The sequence below is a fragment of the Salarias fasciatus genome, chromosome 15, assembly GCF_902148845.1.
Source record: "Salarias fasciatus chromosome 15, fSalaFa1.1, whole genome shotgun sequence".
NCBI lineage: Eukaryota > Metazoa > Chordata > Actinopteri > Blenniiformes > Blenniidae > Salarias > Salarias fasciatus.
In genome coordinates, this window is record NC_043759.1 from 21,377,616 (window position 1) to 21,395,496 (window position 17,881).

The window sequence follows — 17,881 nt, forward strand, 5'->3', positions numbered from 1 at the left end:
AAGGACCACAGTTGAATCATTTTTATTATTTCTTTCTAATATGGAAAAAGATTTCTGCTTGACTGCTTCCAAGCATTCAACAAACCCTTACGAGCATCACACCTGTCTGGACTTCTGCTCAATCCCCTTTCAGTTGATGATATCATCTTAATAGCAGCAAAAACACATCAACACGATGTAAATTGCTTCTGTACAATGTTCTTATTGGACTTCATAATATTTAAATCTTTCATTTACTTCAGCTATCTATTTAAGTTTTAGCTTTCCAGAAAGTGGTTTGGATTTTGTACGTTTGTTCATCTAGATATTTTTTGTTAATTAGGTGTGGGGTGCCTTTTCCAACTATTGCTAATTTATTTGGAGGAACCCATTCAATCCAATCAATAAGGCTTTAGCTAAGCAAATCTATTAAAAAAAATACACAGACTCTATAGAAAAGCCTTTTAAACATTATTAATGCAGTTTATATAGATTTTGTACTGAACTTTTTATTATTTATAAAAACAAAAACCTAATCCATTGACACAGGAACTACATTCACACATCCAAACTGATGACAGATCAATGCACTGGACGAGAGGGCCTTTCGCTGGGCAAACGCAGGCAATTTAGTCACCAATTAAAACTGAAATGTGTTTCTAAACCACACAGGAACTGGACACCTGTCATTCTAGTCTCTAAGTCAGTCTGCAGTCTGTGTGCGTTTTAACAAAGCAGCAGCCAGCTGTGTGGCAAACAGTAAGTATTACCTTCGATGACTCTTAGATTTTGAATGTATTGTTGCCTGTAAGTGACTACAGCAGTGATAACCCGAAAAGGTAAGAAAAAGCTACCTGTTCCTGGCCCGGGTCATGCTCTTGCTTTTTCTCCGTTCGAACCGCTCCTCATCAGAAGACGACGTGGTGTCGCTGCTGTGTATGGCGTGTTTCTTCACTCTGTGGAAAACGTGTGAAAATCTCAGATTTAAAACTGCAATGTCATCATCCATGGCGGACAATAGCAGCTCCCAGATCTTTAGTCACACTAGCCAAAAGCTGCTGGAGGTCGAAACGGAACATGTTAAGCGTCACATTTTTTTTGTGGTTGTTTGCATGTAATTTCTACCCACCTTATATGGCTTCTCCTTGCTGGGGATCTGTGCGTGTCGAAAAGCGAAGGGTTGCTCTGCCTTCTGTTTACAGGCTCTGGGAGAGCAAACACACAGTGAGGGGCGGCTACAAGGCCGGACTCAACGGACGGTTTCTTATACGGTTAAACTGTGAAACAACCGTGCGATTGAAGAGCTCGCAGGAGGAAGTGTAGCTACCGATAGGTGGTGCCTCGTATCTCTGCACGGTCTTGCGCTGCCTCAGGTTGTACGGCCTGTCGTTTTCCTCTCCTGCCTCCTCCGCTTCATCCCCTTCATCGTCCTCATCGTCATCCTCTGCGTCTTCTTCCTCTTCCTCACCATGAGATTCTGAAAGCACAGAGAGGACCACCAAGCATGAGATTTTAAATGATTCCACCAAGATATTAACATTTTGAAGCTTCGATCAAGATACATTTGTTAATGAAACAGCAGAAGGAAACACACCTTCCGTCCCTTCCTCCTCCTGCTCCGTCTTGCTCATGACTTTGTGGTGCGCGGGCATGTTGAAAGTGCTCCTGCGCATGGATTTCCTGCGCTTCACTCGGGAATACATGTCCATATTTTCCTGAAGGAAAAACAAACAAACGAAGCTTCATCAACATCACGCCTCTGCTCTGCACATCATCAGGTGGAGACACTCTTCATATCAAGCGCTGTGAGGTGAACCGGCGCTGCGCTCACCTCCTCAGTTTCTCCGGTCCACATGCGAAGTCGCTCCACCTCTCGGTTTTGCCTGATGCTGCTGATGTTGTCCATCTCCTGGAGAACTGCCTCAGCGGTGCTGCAAACACACAGGAAGACAGTATGAGACGCAGGGACGGTACCTTGAAAGAAACGCAAGGCGGGTAAAGATCTTTGCCTGAGAGAGTTATAAGAGCATCTCTGCCTTGGGTTATGAGGCCTCTCTTTTCGAGCGTATAAGGGGATGGATACGACGCCGAGGTGCTGACCACCAGCTATAATTCCAACATGCAACTATACTTTGAAGCAGAAAGGGAAGTTTACAACTTCACTGTTGTGCTGTGCAAACACTTTATAGACTGCTCAAAATACAATCTTTGCAAAAAAGTAAAGAAGTTTCTGCTTGGGAGATTCTTTCGCTATTCTAACAGTGTTTTCCAGTAAAGCCTGGCGACGTCTACTTTCCCTGTGAAAAGCCTGGAAGGCATCTCTATGATGAACAGCAGACCTGAGCATGTGTGTTGCAGCCATGATGAATTTGCCAAATCTTCTTCGTCATTGTGAAAGATCTTTTCATTGCTGTTGAATCCTGTTTTACGATTACGGAATATAATGTGGCGTCATTCTCAAAGTCATTCAGAAAACTTTACTTAATAGTTTCTGAAATAGTACAAGTCTTTTTGAGTCCACAACCAAATCAGTTCTATTTTGCCTTCTGTCTGGATCAGATTTCTAATTGAAGGACATGACCGAGGCTACCTGTTGACCAGCTGATCAAACAGCAGGCTCTGATTGAGGTGTTCAAACTGGCTCTTCTTCACCCTGCAGCTCTTCTTCAGCTCCACATGGCCGTTCATCCGGGAGTGGTCTCCCCCTCCGCTCTCCTCGCTCCTATGATTCATATGGGCTATCGCATCCAAAGATATGGGAGAAAAAAAAACGATTAGTTCTCCAACTGAACAGTTAGCTACTCCACATGTTTTTTTGGAAAGAGGACACATTATGAAGAAGCTGTCTTACCGTGCCCATTTTGCATTATCCGAGAGGACAGCCTGGGAACAAAACAACAAAATAAAAATGTGTTTAACATCTGCTTAGACGACCACAACTAATAACACATGATTCTGTTTCATGTGTCTGCTAATAGCAATCGTGCAATAAACAAAATTAAATAAAAATTAGTAAGCACTGATTTTTAAGATAGTGACAGGAGGCTCACTTAGACCTGGTCTGACTATCCAAAATGTTTTCATTGTACAAACTATAAAAAAAGAAAAACACTTCACAGTTGTGACACACAAAGAACTAAATCAGCATGTACTCTGCATGTCTTTTTATATCAAGTGCCTCTCCTTTTACAACTGGATTCTAACAGATTTGGTGTATTTCAGGAAATCACAATGCATTTCATCAGCATTGAACATGGTGGCGTCATCTAAAACTTGCTCACATCGGATCCGGCTCTAAAGAGCAAAGCACACAAATGTCACTCCAGGTATTACTGGGTTAACAGCGCTTGGTCTCCAAGCACACTAATTACTTTTCATTTCGAAAGTCTGAGTGCAGTTTCTGTGCATGGAATGAAATGGAAGCAGACGGCTGACCTGGTGTGGTAGGTGGGGATGTCCCAGCTGACCCTCTGGCCCTTAGTCTGAGGGGATGGGGAGGTATCGCTGGAGCTTGGCTCAGAGGCAACCTGCCGCCGCGTTCGTTTAGAAGGGGGTGCCAACCGCGGGCTGCTTGGACTGCTTGCATCACTGCCGGGGTCCTTCTGTTGAGCATTTACACACAAAGTCAAAGCCTCACTGATGGAAAAATACAAATAAAGGAAACAGGCATGTGAAGCAACTGCAGGAAAACTGCTTTTCAGACAGCATTCAAAATCCAGACAAAAAGTAAAAGTCAACTCTACTGTGGCATGAAAGACTTCAAGGACAGGAGACAGTGAGCTCCCTAAATAGTGAAACATGTCTGAAGTGGCACGCCGAGACAAAACACCTTGTAGGCAACTTCTCAATGAATTCTGTGAATCACAGCGTCAAGCAGACATATGCCCTTGATGCTCACGCCCTTCTCGGCTAAACTTCCCTGCTGATATGAGAGCATATCTCACTGTTGTCATAGGCAACTGTCTGCACAGCCAGCTGAGGGGTTTGTCTGACTGAATGGATGGGGATGCAGCCATACTGAGCAGTGCAGGATGTACAGTACTCACACTGTCCAAACACAGGAGTGGCCCAAGGGTCCAGTTTGGAACCACCCCTTTATTTACATTCATTTTTATAGTAATGTTCATATAAAACACGAGCACAAGAGAAAAATGACTGGAGCTGGGACTGGATTAGAAATTGTGTGAAGTCTGCAGCTTTCAAACCGCAGATCACATCATCATGTGTCGCCAATTAGCCCGGTTCTCACTGCACGGGACTGGCTCCAGGGCAGGAAAGACTAGAATTTCTTGAACCACAACTTCAACCAAACAATCGTTCGGAAACAACTCACACACGCGACAATAACCGACACTAGGCGATCGGCTGGTGGACTGTTTGTCTCGGTCGTGCAAGGTGAAGACAACAGAACCCCACACCTCGCATAATCTCAGTGTTTACGTTTTGAGACAAAGACTGTCAGACAGCTTGTCGGTCAGACGACCAGAGTAAACACAAAAGCTACAAACTTAGCACCTCACATTTTACAATTACGGGATTTGGCGTGACTGGGTTGATGCTTCAACCGTGTGTGCGTCTCTGAAGTATTTACAACTAAAAGTTCACCAAGTTCAGACTTGCTAAATTCGGGACTTGAGCCAGCCAACTGTTGTGAAGCAGGGACTCCCTTCCCCCACTGTAGCTAGCTGAGCTAGCTGTAACCCTCCGAAGGCTAGCTCAACTACCGCTTTATCCCCTCACGTCTGGGGAAATAACCACACTGGTGCTTCCCGCAGTGGCGAGACACAGCGATGCTGCTCGTCCCGTGTGAAAACCCGCCATGTCTTAGCGTGGAAGGCTACGGAGAGGTGGCACCGGTGGAACAAGTCAGCCGGGTGAAATGCCCAAACACAAAGGGAACTCAACTTGGAGCTAGCCGGGAGTTAGCCAACCGCTAGCCTGTAGTCTGAAAGCTGCACAAAACGTCCCGCGTGGATGACACAAACACCAACCATTGCATTCAACTATTTTATTCCGTGTCTGCGTGGCTGAGCGGGTGTCAGTGTGTATCCCGCTCTGGTTTTGCTGTGAGGAGTGCATTATGTGGAGCACCTTGAGGCCACGGCTACTGCTATCTTAGCCAACTAGCGGAGCCAGCTAGCTCGCCGGCAGAGAAAGGAAACCGGCTTACATGTTCCTCAGAGTTCCGCTCGTTTCTCGACGACGACCTCGTCCTGGATGAGATGAAGGGGCCAGTCCGCGTCCGCAAGCTCTTCCTTGTGTTCACCATGTTTCCTTCCTTTTGTCTGCCCTCACTGGATCTCTCTAGCCGGCTCCAAACACTGGCTCAGTGAGCTCAGCATCGAGGCGCCATTTCTCTCTCTCTCCCTCTAGCTCTGTCTGTGTGGACCTCTCTCTCCCCTCTCTCTCTCTATGTCTGTGTGGACCCCTCTCTCCCCCGTCTCTCTCTGTCTGTGTGGACCTCTCTCTCCCCTCTCTCTGTCTCTCTCTCTCTCTGTGTCTGTGTGTACCTCTCTCTCAGTCTCTCTCTCCCTCTGTTTCTCTTCCCGTGCTCTCCCTGTCCTTGCTCTCCCTCTCTCCTCTCTCTCTCTCTCTCATTCCTTCTCCTCCCCCAGAGGTCTGTGGGTCTGTTTGGCAGCAGGTGCATTCATTTTTGCTGACTGTGTTACTACTCCAAAGAGACACTAACCTAGTTATTGCAGGGATCCCATGCAGATGAAACAGACAACAGGAGTTAGGGGTTGAAGACAGCAGAGATCACTTGAGGGGTTTCGCAGTTAAATGAAGTCACTCCCCCAAGTTACCACTAAAAAGCACACAATGTTCTTACAGGCGAAGATCATGCAGGGACATCAACCCCCTTTATTTCAAATGAAAGAGAAATAAATGCACATGTTGCACCTTAAATAGATCTCAAAATGTAAATCAAGAAGTTCTGTAAAGGGAAACTACCAACAAAGGCAATCAAATACTTGATATTTACAATGTTTGTTTAAATGCTTTATTCTTCTTATAGAAAAAATAAACGGAGTATTGAAAAAACAAAAACTGCAGACAGTAATTACTTTAAGTCATGGGTTCTATTCTGGGTAATGTCTGCAGGTTCTCAACATGCATGCCTGAGCCTTCTCCATACTGTTGAGGTGTGAGACTGTGTGCTTGCAGCATTTAAAGATTTAAAAAAAAAGAAGCCTTTTTCAGCTGTGAACCATTTTCATTTTAACTCAGGCAGGTTAATGAGGTATTTCAGTGGAGGAACTGAAATATTAAATATATTGCTGTCTATCTAAAGAAAGTGGCCGAAATTTAGAATTTAGTTAGACTTTTCTTTATCTTTTTTCCTCAAAAGCTCCTGCCAGTTCATTTCTTTCTGACTGTGCAACATGTACTCACAGATAATTATTCAATTCTAATCTTTTCTATCCCTAATAGTTGTCGCATTGTGCCATTCACTGCACTGTGTGTCTCAGCACACCTCCTTAGAACACACACACAAGTAAAATTGACATTTAGTGTGTTGCCTATTCCATTTCTGGCTGGACTGTAGATGCAACTGTGCCAGCCATCTGTTTCACATTTCTGGTTCAAGCAGAGTAAAAAAGAAACATTGTCAAAGGAATTGTGCTCGCGTACATGGAATTGTTTGGTTGGATTGTTCTGTTTTTTAAAAAATAAAAAAGTACAACAGAAAGTTGAAATGATCTTTGAAATGTAATTTTAAAAAAGTAAAAAGGAGGGTTTCTTTTTAAGAGATATTCTCTTCATGAAGACAGCTGTGATTTTTCAGACAGTAATGATGCAAATTTTACACAGGTCTAAAATGCATTAGTCACGTGTTGAGATGTCTATTATTTCACGTTAGAATTTATTGATTCTCTTTTGGATAAGAGTATGGTGTAAAATGGTACAGTAAATAGTTGTGAAACATAAAGACTGATCTGATGATGGGAATCAAAGCATCTAACAACACAACGCTAAAGCTTAGGACGGAGATCCAGCTTTTGATCACCATTCAGCCTCTCAGTGGGCTGCTTATTAGTTAAATTAGTCAATTGAATGGTATAAATTTGTATTTTTTCAAGAAATTTTGAACACTTTATCCAAATAATTGTGATTATTATTGTTATTATTATTATTATTATTATTATTATTATTATTATTATTATTATTATTATTATTATTGTTGTTGTTGTTGTTGTTGTTGTATTAGTAGTAGTAGTAGTAGTAGTAGTAGAGTAGAGTAGCGTTACGACACCTGGGTGATGCTTTCCGGCGGTGTTACGTCACACGCACTGCTCAACTGCGTTGCCAGATTGAGCAAATTTCCGCACAATATTGGGCACATTGAATAGGATTTGTAACAATAAGATCTCATTGATTGAGTTGATTAAAACAACATTGCTCTTTTTGATGATATCTGTTAATTTTTAGGTAACTATCAGGCAAAAAAAAATAGTTTCTTCTTTTAAATTAAATGTTAATCCTGGAACGTGTGTGTAGGACCTGGCAGCCCTGCTGAGCAGACCTCTAACTTGTGGCTGCAGATGTGCAGCAGAGGATTAACCGAGCAATCGGAGACTGGTAAATCGCTTATTGACCTTATAATGTGCACGCTAACTAGCCTCTGCTATGTGTCTTTGAATTTTTATATTCCTTTTATCAAAACGGCTCTTTCGCTCCATGCGCGTCCGCGGCGCTGTGACGCCTGCGTGCGTAATTCAGGATAATAACGCTACAAACTGTCTGCTTATCTGTGATCAAAATGACTCTCACAGTTTGTTATTAGAGGCTAAACTGTTTGTGCATGCCTGGATTGTGTGGTAAATGTGTGAAGTATTTCAGGAAAGTCCCCGATGTGTCCCGCACGCTGTTCCAGGCCCTGTTTTTCTGAGCATGTGTGTTTTTCTTCAGATGGGAATCGCAGAGCGTCATGAAAGAGGTTGACTCTGTGGGGGCAGACAAAGACGATCAATGGTAAAGATCATACAAATACTCGCTTTACATGTCATAAAGTTTCAATGTTAGATTTTTTTATTGGGTGATCTTATTTTAATCTCCACTTGGCCCAACGACACGACTCTTGAATTTGCCTCAAACCTCCCTTACAGTTTAAATCCCCCTTCTCTCTATATTAATGGGAAAGTCAGTTTTATAACAATATACACTAATGTTGTAGTTAACCTGAGACCGCATCAAAACCAACGCTTTACTGAGCCGACTGAGCCAAAATCAAGATCTTGAAAATGTCAACAATCTGAAAATCCTGTTTTATCAAATTGTTTCTAAGGGAAATATCTGCTTTTAAGTGCAATAAAAAAATAGTTTAAGTCATATTTGAAAAGAGTACTTTTGTAATTTTACTTGAATATTCAGTAATATAACAGTAGTCTTACAGAAGCACATGTTTTCAACACTCTGGTTTGAAACTTTTTACCTTAAAATCGCCACTATTCAGTTGGGGTATTGAAAACTCTAATACTCTAGGCTTTTTAATTGTGTAAGGTCTCTATAATGAGAAAAATTCCTGCAGAGATGGGTGTGGTATATTATACCTTTGATTACAAATTATAGTTAATGTGAAGCCGGAATTTGCTCCAAAAGCTCTGTGACTGCAGGCTAAATCTAGTAGGAAATAATGAGTAAACCTTCCCATCAATGTGTGTGGCTGTGGTTCAGTGGGTAGAGCGAGTTGACTTCCGATCACAGAGTTTGGTGGCTCGATTCCCCATCTTGCCCTGTCAATATAGTGGAGCGTCTCTGGGCCCCAAGTAACACTCATTGGTGTTTGCATGTGACTGACAGTGTGAAGCATTTTAAATTAGTTGAAGCGTGATATTTATCTCTTTTTTTTTTTTTTTGTAAAGGGTCGGTGAGGGTAATGAAGAGGACGCTGCAATGAGGCGAAGTTTCTCCGTGGAAGATCTCCTCGACGAGGTGGAGAAGATCTGTTACGATGCGCCTGGGACTTCAAAGGTCAGTCACAAATACATCCTCCAGCTAAAACCATCCCTGATCAATATACCACACACCCAAATCTGAAGTGAAATGAGCTGAAATAAACACAGTGAGGATCAGTCAGGTGAAGTGAATAACAGTGCTTGTCTGTTTTTATCACAGCAGATGTTAGTGGGAGGAATATATGAGTCAGCATCTGATAATTTTGGATAAGTGTGAGGATTTGGACAGCTTTTGATTGCCGAACCGAGGTACATGTTTTGGCAGCAGGAAAAATGAGCACGAGTTTGATATAAACTACAAGTTTTGAAGGTTGATGAAGGAATTAGGTTTTTCATTGTAAATGAGGACTTGGACTTGAGTATGTAAGAAACCTGTTACAGAACTGTGACTTGTTTTTGTTCTGATCTTAGTGAGAATGATAAGAATGAAGAAGAGAAAACATCAATATCTATTTAAACATGGCGGAGCTGCTAGAAACTGATCGACCTCTGACATCTGATCCAGACTGTTTCATTTGTTTTTGGAAAATGTAGATAACAGTTTTAACCCTCAAGAGTATGACGTGTTTTCAAAACTTGTTTTTGAAGTTTCTCTGTGAATGTGGACTGAAAATGCAGTCAAGACAGAAATGCTGAAGCACAAATACGTAAGACTTGTACGTGTGCGTGCTGTACCTACCGGGCACGGTGTGGATGAAGACGTGTGTTTCTGTTTCCTCTGCAGGTGGAGATGGTGGTGAGGCTCTGGAAGGACGGCTTCACAGTCAACGACGGGGACTTTCGCAGCTACTCCGTACCAGAGAATCAAGACTTCCTGGATGCTATAAAGAGGGGGTGAGCCTAATGACTGTTGGGGATCACTGTATTTACCGAGCTGACTTAGCAGATGGTTTAACCTTTATATTCCCATCTTGTCTGATTTAGTACACGAACGTCTCGTAGCTATATCTGGAAAATTCAGGCTACTAGAAAGAAGATAAATGCAGCTTTTCTCTCATATAGCCAGTCAGTACAGGACTCCTGCTTCAGTATCTGAAACTTCTATGTAGCATCAAAAACACTCTTTCTTGGAAAACCTTCAAAATTGGTTTCTTGCGAAGAAGCTTCAGTGTATAAATAAATAACTTTTTGTCTTCAGCAAACACAATTCTTTGATTTCCATGGATGAGAAATCTGAGTGACAAATCTTACCTCAGTAAATCACCGAAACGTCTCCACCAATTACCGAAAGCACGAATATATTACACAATCTGTGAGGCTTAAGAGGCTATCCGTGTCAAGTTTGTGTTGATTAAAAAAAAACAAACTCTGGTTAGTGTGTGTCATAATACTTAAGTATAATTTCTGCCATCTAAACCCGTTTGGCAAGCGGCGCTCCGTCTGCTGCTAAACAAACCCTGGTGCGGTTTTATCCGAACCTGCAGGCAGCGGGACTCAAGTAGTCTCTGCAGACCAGATCCGGGACGTGATCAGAGCACCAGCTGTTTTAGAGTTTTATTTTTTATTTTTTGTTGTTGTTGACAGCAGTGCAAGGGAAAATAACCTTCATTGTTTTCACTGGGTTTTGCATTTCATCATGACTCGACGGGCTCTCAGCTGGTAACAAATACAACCGCAGTCGTCCCGCAAGCGTATTTAGCTCTGCGCACGACGCACGACACACAACCGCTGTTTACTTCTCGTGGTCTGCTGTCAGGAATGGCAGCGTGAAGGCTAAGCAGACCGTACTACAGCGCGATCCTAACCTCCTCCTGTGCTTCTTCAAGTCTGTGCACGGATTTCAAAAGTTCTTCCGAGGAGCGCGAGTCACCTGTAACACGGCGTCTGCTCTTTGCTCGCTGCTTGTTTGATCTCACAGGTGACCCCTCCATCAGCCCCCTCAGGAAATGAACACTTATGGACGTCCTCCTGCAGACCTCTGTCGGGCGACTTAAGATAGATTAAGCATAATGCTGGTTAGCGCGGCTCGTTTGTCATATTGATTGATCTGACTGGCCCCCGAACATGATCTTTAATCTGTCCCAGGGAGCTTCCCACGGAGTGGGAGAGCAGGGCGGAGGAGGAGGAGCTGGAGATCAGCGTGGAGGACCTCACCGAGGAGAACTACGTGCCCAGGAAGAAGGCCTTTCACCCATTCAGCGGCCGAGGCTATCGGCTGGGCAGGTGAGCCAAGGCCAAACTGGAGAGGATCAAACACAGAGTTTAAGGCGAAAGCTGTCAGCGTGGTTTAATAATTGTTTTTTTTTTTTTTTTTTAAGTGAATCAGCAGGAGAGAAATCAGTGGTTTATTTGATCGCATTTGACCTTGAAAGCAGCATCGGTTCTTTTTTAGCAAGTTTTAAAAGGAACTTGGAGAACTAAGCACACATTAGGAGCCAGTCAGAAACCTTCCTGCTGGTGTTCCATTAGCATCATATGAAGCCAGCCTGAAACTCCACACCGGCTGGATTTAGTGTTTCCAAACAGAAGTGAAGGTCTATCTCACCGCTGCAAATACTGCCTCACATTCCACCACTAGGTGTCCCTCTACATCCAGGTATCAGAAAACTCCCACAGCAGCTCTGACCAGTGACAGTTGGCCTGATAAACTGAGAACCTTCAACACTTTCACAGCATCGCTGCATCAAGACCAACTTGAAAAGAGACTTTGAAAAAATACACTGTGACATTTTTTTTTTCTTCTTTTAATTAAACATGAGATGTTTTTATAATCTGCACACTTTTAACCAGTGGTTAATCTGCTCTTTATTCCTGTCCGTCCCCAGCGTGGCTCCCAGAGTAGTGGCCAGGTCACCATCTGTGCACGAGGACGGAGAATCTCCTCCGATTCCCATGGTAACACTAGACCACGCCCTGCCCGTCACCTCGCTGCAGATCTGGTTGGCCGACGGCAGGAGACTGGTGCAGAGGTTTAACCTATCCCATCGGTGCGTATCGCAGTGCAAACGGCTGAAACACTACAGCGGCAGTTGAAGGGACAACTCACAGACTTTTGTTTTATTTGTTTGTAGCCTGAGAGGTGGTGATGAGGAGGATGAGGAGGGAGGGGGGAGGGTTGTTTTAGGATTACGTAATGCTCTGCCCCAGTGTGCAGGAGTCGGAGGGGCTGAAGGAGCTGTGCACGTTATATCCTCCTGCCACCGTGCACATGGTGGTGGGGGGGGGGTCCTGCAGAAAACATAATCTGAGATGTAGCAACGGCGTGGATCCATAAAATCCCCAGAGAGGGATTGCGTAACAGCGATGCAGCTTTTATATAACAGGGTTAGTAGCTGAAGGATAGAGAGGACTGAACCCCTCCAACCTTAAGCCACCCCCAGCGCCGGAGCGGCGGCCCTGCTATAGGACGGCTCGTGCACGCGGGGTTATTAATAATTGATGATGTTACTGGTGTAGCGCTTCAGAGAGAAATCACATGTCACAGGAGGGATTAGAGTATTTGTCTGGGAATGCTTGGCTGCTAACCAGTATTCGACGGGGAATAGCTCCGCCTTTTGTTGTGTGCTTTTGTTTCTTTTTATCTTTTATTCATGCCTTCTCTTCCAGGATCACCGACGTTCAAGATTTCGTGGCGCGCTGCCAGCGGAGCTGCCCGCCGTTCGTCCTGACCACGTCGCTCCCCGTCAGGGAGCTCACCGACCGGGAGTTGAGTCTGGAGGAGGCGGATCTGGCCAACGCGGTCATCGTTCAGAGACCCCTGAGCACACAGGCACCTTTTGGACACTCCTGACCAAACAGGGCTGCATGATTATCCCAGCACGCCACGTCCACCCCCCCACACCCATACACACACCCACACACACACACACACACAAACACACACACACCCTCACTCACTGCCTTTTATGATAACGTCTCAAGATTTCGGTCTTTGTTTTGCAGTTCATACAGCAGTGGATGGTTATTTCCTTTAACAGTCTGTGTGTGGGATGTGATATTGGGCCTCATGCAGGAAGCAAACCATGATGTTCTCTTATTTTCTCTCCTGTCCAGAATTTGTTTTTCATCGCAGCCCTTTTTTTTTTTTTTTTTTAGCAGAAATGTTCCACAACAGCGCTGTAATGAGTTTTCTGTCCATCCAGTGTGTGCAAACTGCCTCCTGTGACAGAGCAGCTGAGGAGTGTGTGTGTGTGCATGCGTGTGCGTGCGTGTGTGTGGTTTTAGGCTCCCTGCTCGCACACAGACATCTTACCTGCGTTGTGCCTTTTTGCATCAGCACACATTGAACAAATCTATCTGCCTCACTGCCATTTCACACAAATGGTGGCGCATAATAAAGGCACAGCAGTCCCCAAAAACCCTCCATTTTTTTTTCTAAATTTCATCACTGTTCTTCTGGTTTTCGCATCTGTTATGTAAGAACATCTAAAGAGTGGTGCTGAGCGCTCGGATAAATCTGTTTTCACTGCCCAGGAAGGATTGTCAGATGCACAAAACATTAACCTTGAGTTTTTAGTAGCATGTTACGATGCATGAATAATAAGAATAGGAATTTCATATCATTTGAATTTTAATGTTAGTGGGCTTAACTCGTACTATTAGTCCACTTATACCTTTGGATGGCATCGCTTATTTTGAGCTTTAATTTTTTCTGGATTTGGAAATCCAGGCATGCCACGGTAAATGTGCATTTGTTTTTTTTTTTCAGGTCTCTCTGATTTAGCTGAACACGTCAGTTATTCTGTGTCGAATGTTAACACCAGCACTGACGCTCCAGAAGTCGGGTCTACTTAAATAATTAAGACCCGAGGCGACGTCTTAGTTTGTTCCTTTATAATAGTTAACAGCGTTTGTGTGTCTGCGGTGACATTTCTAAATGTTCCGCTCATGTTTCAGTATAAGAAACATTGCATTTACTTAAAGAGGGGCCTTTAAAATCACATCAAGTAGAAGATATTTAAATCCCAATTAGCCTGAGATGATAATATGCATGCAATAGGAAAAAAATATCTGATAAACACTTTTATTCGTCACATCCCTCCATCTGCATGCTTGTGGATGTTTCCTTCCACTACAACAGAAAATTAGTAGATATTTAAGTGAATGCTGCAGCACGAAGAACATTCTCACTTTCTTAGGATGCTGCTGATGAGCTGTTTGTCCATATTTACTCTGTCTTCTCCCTCTGGAGCGCTGTGTTTACCTGCCAGCAGAGCTCCCCCTACAAAGAAACAAAAAAAAGAAAGAAAGAAAGAAACACCCCCAAGACTGAAGAACACAACAGTGCTGCTGTCGCCTGTGCAGATGGTCAACCATGTGCGCCCATCTGTTAGTCTGCCTCATGTAACCCTCCTCTTCCCTCTCCACACACACACACACACACACAAAACCACCAACCCATCCACGTTTCTGAAGTCTTCCCAAAGTGTGAGCACCTCTATTTCTGCACTATTTACAGTATAAACAAGGGGCTGATCTTATAAGTTGACAGTAACGAACGTGTGTTTTGTTTTGCACTTTATAGTTGGAGAAAAGAGGATCGACGTGAAATGTGGGCCCGCCTGTTCGGGTCAGTTCGGTTTGTTTCTGTTGTCATATTTGCCTTTGGTTGTTTCGAGGTGGGACGGGCAGGCGTTAAAAATGCCAGATGTATATTTTTTGTTTGTTTTTGGAGTGAAACAGTGACATATCAGATCAAAGTATAATACAATAAAGCTACTGAAACTCTGACTTGTTGTTAATTGTCGAGTGAATAAAACTTGTAGCAGGAGCATCTGAGTCCAGGTTGATGTGGGGTTTACATGTTGTACCTGTGTGAAACATCAATCTGTATTATTTGGTATAAGAGCTCTCTTGGAGATTGGGTTCTTGGGATTATCTCTATGACAAATCAATACAGAAGATGGATGGAGAAACCCTACGGCTCAGTTTTGTATGAAGATTTCTACGAATGTCAAGACAATTCAGGCGTCCGTAAGTCGGGTATTTGTGATTACTTTGGTGATTCCAGCTCAGCACTGAGCGGCATCGGTGCACCTCATTTCATGCTGTAACACAACATCTGTGCCGTGATGGCAGATTTAATGGGGATTGAGATTAAGGAGGAAAAAGAGAGGGAGGCTCTGCTGACAAGCTTCACAATGCTGCCGTGAAGAAACTGTGAATGGAAACAGTGAGAAATGTCTGACTTGCTCCACAGGAATGAATGAGCAGCAGTTTTTTCTCATGGTAAAGAGAAGTTCCTGCTGAGTTTTCTTTTGAGTCCTGGATCTTGATTTATTTGAATTTTTTTTTTCTTTTTTTTTTTTTTTTGCATGAGTGAGGACACGCATGTGTGCCTTCCTCTCTTGTCTCTGAGCTTTTCTGCCTGGCCTCGGGAAGAAGTCGAACACCATTATCCATCTTCAATATTTAAACGGAGGCTGGGAGGGAGGGAGGGGGGGAGGAAGAGGAGGAGGAGGGGGGTGTGCTTGCTCAGAGCTGAGGAGGAAGAGCTGACAGCCTCAGGATGGTCAAGGTCGGGGGGGGGGGAAGGAAAAGTAAAGCAGCCAATATGTCCTCTCTGAAACAACATTTTCTCCCGATTCCACGCTGCGCGTCCGGGCCCTCTGCCTGACCGTGCGGTCCGTGTGCGTCGCCCGGTTAGGCGGCCAGAGGGGGTCTGGCGCTAAAGAGTAAAAGAGAGCACATTTCCTTTGTGCTACATATTTAATAAGGCTAAGCATGCAGGGAATTACTCTCCCTTTAACTCCCCACATTTCCTCTCCGAATGACCCTGTTACTGGTGCAGCAGACCAAACCTTTCATTTTGCACATTCCTCTTCACGCATTATCAGAAGCATGCCCATTCTAACGCAGGTCATATGCCTGACTTTTCTGCCGTGGTGCCTTTGTCGTTGTCAATAATGTGGCTTTGGTTGAGGGGTTTGCATGCTTGGAATTCATGGAGAGGTCTGGGCTCAGCTCCTTGACATGTTGTTGTCATGCTCCGACGAGAAGCTGACTGCGGAGCGAAAGAGCTGCATATGAAAGGAGTTTGAGGGGGAAAATAAAGGATTGGTATGCCATAAATCATCGGAGGACCCATATAAATAACATCATCAGCATGTGGAGAATCCCAAACCAGATACAAAGACTTATTTTCTTTGTAGGCTGAAGCTTAAGAACAAGTTCCCATAAAAAGATGGTTCAGCTGTCTAAACAAAAAAGACCTTTTCATTGAAGAAAACGTAAATCTGAAGCAAAATGAGACTGATTTCTCATTATCGAAGTAACAAGGATCCAAGGTGCTGCTCACACAATAAATGCAACAAAATCAATGTGTGTGTTTGGTTGTGGACACAGGCTGAAGCATTCATTAAAGGCATGAGAGGGTGAGCGACCGGCTGGACACGGCCCCGAGGGTGGAACTGTCAGCCGGCCCCTCCGCTGCACAAAACAGCCATAAATCAATGGAAAAACCATCATGAAATAACACAAAGCAATCACGCAGACACGATGTGATCATGAAAGTGGCGCACAGCTGCAACACAGAGATCCAAAGCTGCAAAATGTAAGAGAGACATGAAACAACATGGATACGCAAAATGACCACACAGTCACGAAATGACCACTGAAGAAACATCCAGAGGCCAAAATGAGACACAAAATAAACATAGAAATGCAAAACAGCATGAAAAGCTGCTACTAAGAGAATAAAGAGTCATGAAATGACCGCAGAGATGCCAAAGTAAAAACAGTGCGGCAAAAACTACAGCAAAGATTACAGCAATTATCAAGTGAGAGACAATTTTCCATTGAAGAAAGGGACGGAGATGAAGAATTGGACCTAGATAGTGGATGAACTGAAGAAAGGATGCTGGAAATGAAGCTGGCAGGAAGAGATGAGGAAGATATCAGAAGATCGTGGAAGAAGTGAATGAGAACATCAAGAGACGCTTAAAGTGTAACAGTAGACGAGTCAGGGGATCGGGCGAAGAGGAGCACAAGATCTGCTGTGAAGGGAGCAGCGATAGGGAGAAGCACACACACACACACACACACACACACACACACACACACATGTCACCACAAAGTGACACAAAATGTAGAAAAATACTGAACAACCACAAACAACCGGATGAGGAAAAATAATGACAAAGCAACACAACATGAGTAAAGACAGAAAAAATTTCAGACCAAACAGAAAAATGTGACACCGGTCAGTGAGAACAACCCATTCTGGTTCCAGACGTCTTTTAGGAAATGCGTTTCGACCCTTGGAGCGTTCAGCTATGGATGTGCCTCCTATGAAGGTCTCTATTGTACACTGGTGCTATGCCAAATCACTTGAGTGCTCCTCTAAATAAACTTTGTATACACACACACACACACACACACACACACACACAGAGTCTACACTGATTGATGATTGGGAGCTTGTCATTAATTTTATCTATAACGTTTCGTCCCGTCATCGTATCATAAAAAGTTAAATATAAAGTTTTAGACGATCCTTTCTTCAGTCTTCGTTTTCACTTTGAGAGACTAATCTGCTCTTTCGTGTTAAATATAACACCAATACACCATTTTTAAGGCCAAATCGTTCTTATAAAACCTTTTTTTTTCATTTACAAACATGAATATAAAGCAAAGAACCAATACTTGCTGGGATATGCCTTCAAGACAGGTTTGTACGTTTCCCATTGTTTATAATCCTTTTCAGGCTTGTATAGAATCCGTTTCATCCTTTCCCCCCCCCAGTTGTGCTTCTTGGAGTATGAGTGTAAGTTATCTTCACAGTTCAGAAGAGGTTTCCTGCAACCTTTAGCCACTGATCCATTTCTCAGGAATGTTTTCTTTATCTCATATAACAATATTTGTCATTCTGTGGGAGAAATCCTTTGGGGATTTTTAATAATAATAATAATAATAAATTTTTATTTATAATGCACTTTACATTTCGATGAAATCTCAAAGTGCTATAGAGTTATAGAACCAAACAGCTCGTGTGGAGTTTATATCTG

At 43.5% G+C, this 17,881-nt stretch overlaps 2 protein-coding genes across 3 annotated transcripts in view; one reads left to right on the forward strand and one right to left on the reverse strand.

Annotated features, from left to right (window-relative positions):
- The window catches only part of atad2b (ATPase family AAA domain containing 2B), a 67,202-nt gene extending 61,765 nt beyond the window's left edge, over positions 1-5,437 (reverse strand). The window contains exons 1-10 of one of the 2 annotated variants that reach the window (XM_030109882.1): positions 5,406-5,437; positions 5,150-5,348; positions 3,415-3,581; positions 2,831-2,862; positions 2,570-2,717; positions 1,811-1,910; positions 1,574-1,694; positions 1,307-1,456; positions 1,109-1,184; positions 834-935 (exon numbers count right to left, since the gene is read on the reverse strand). In XM_030109882.1, coding sequence (XP_029965742.1) covers positions 834-935; positions 1,109-1,184; positions 1,307-1,456; positions 1,574-1,694; positions 1,811-1,910; positions 2,570-2,717; positions 2,831-2,862; positions 3,415-3,581; positions 5,150-5,248 — 995 coding nt within the window. In that variant the 5' untranslated portion in view covers positions 5,249-5,348; positions 5,406-5,437. Of the gene's footprint in view, positions 1-833; positions 936-1,108; positions 1,185-1,306; positions 1,457-1,573; positions 1,695-1,810; positions 1,911-2,569; positions 2,718-2,830; positions 2,863-3,414; positions 3,582-5,149 lie in introns of both variants that reach the window. The other variant, XM_030109881.1, reaches the window with a different exon arrangement.
- Positions 5,438-7,481: 2,044 nt separating this feature from the next.
- Positions 7,482-14,096, forward strand: ubxn2a (UBX domain protein 2A). Its single transcript, XM_030109886.1, has 7 exons — positions 7,482-7,560; positions 7,891-7,953; positions 8,844-8,952; positions 9,661-9,770; positions 10,962-11,099; positions 11,702-11,863; positions 12,483-14,096. The coding sequence occupies exons 2-7, from the start codon at positions 7,910-7,912 to the stop codon at positions 12,664-12,666; spliced, it is 747 nt and encodes a 248-aa protein (XP_029965746.1). The 5' UTR covers positions 7,482-7,560; positions 7,891-7,909; the 3' UTR covers positions 12,667-14,096.
- The last annotated feature ends 3,785 nt before the right edge of the window (positions 14,097-17,881 follow it).

Bases quoted from the DNA above. Each gene is read 5' to 3' on its own strand.
- ubxn2a (XM_030109886.1), top strand. From the start codon at position 7,910: ATGAAAGAGGTTGACTCTGTGGGGGCAGACAAAGACGATCAATG. The intron at 9,771-10,961 runs GTGAGCCTAATG...AATCTGTCCCAG, and splicing joins CTGGATGCTATAAAGAGGGG to GGAGCTTCCCACGGAGTGGG. The intron at 11,100-11,701 runs GTGAGCCAAGGC...GTCCGTCCCCAG, and splicing joins CGAGGCTATCGGCTGGGCAG to CGTGGCTCCCAGAGTAGTGG.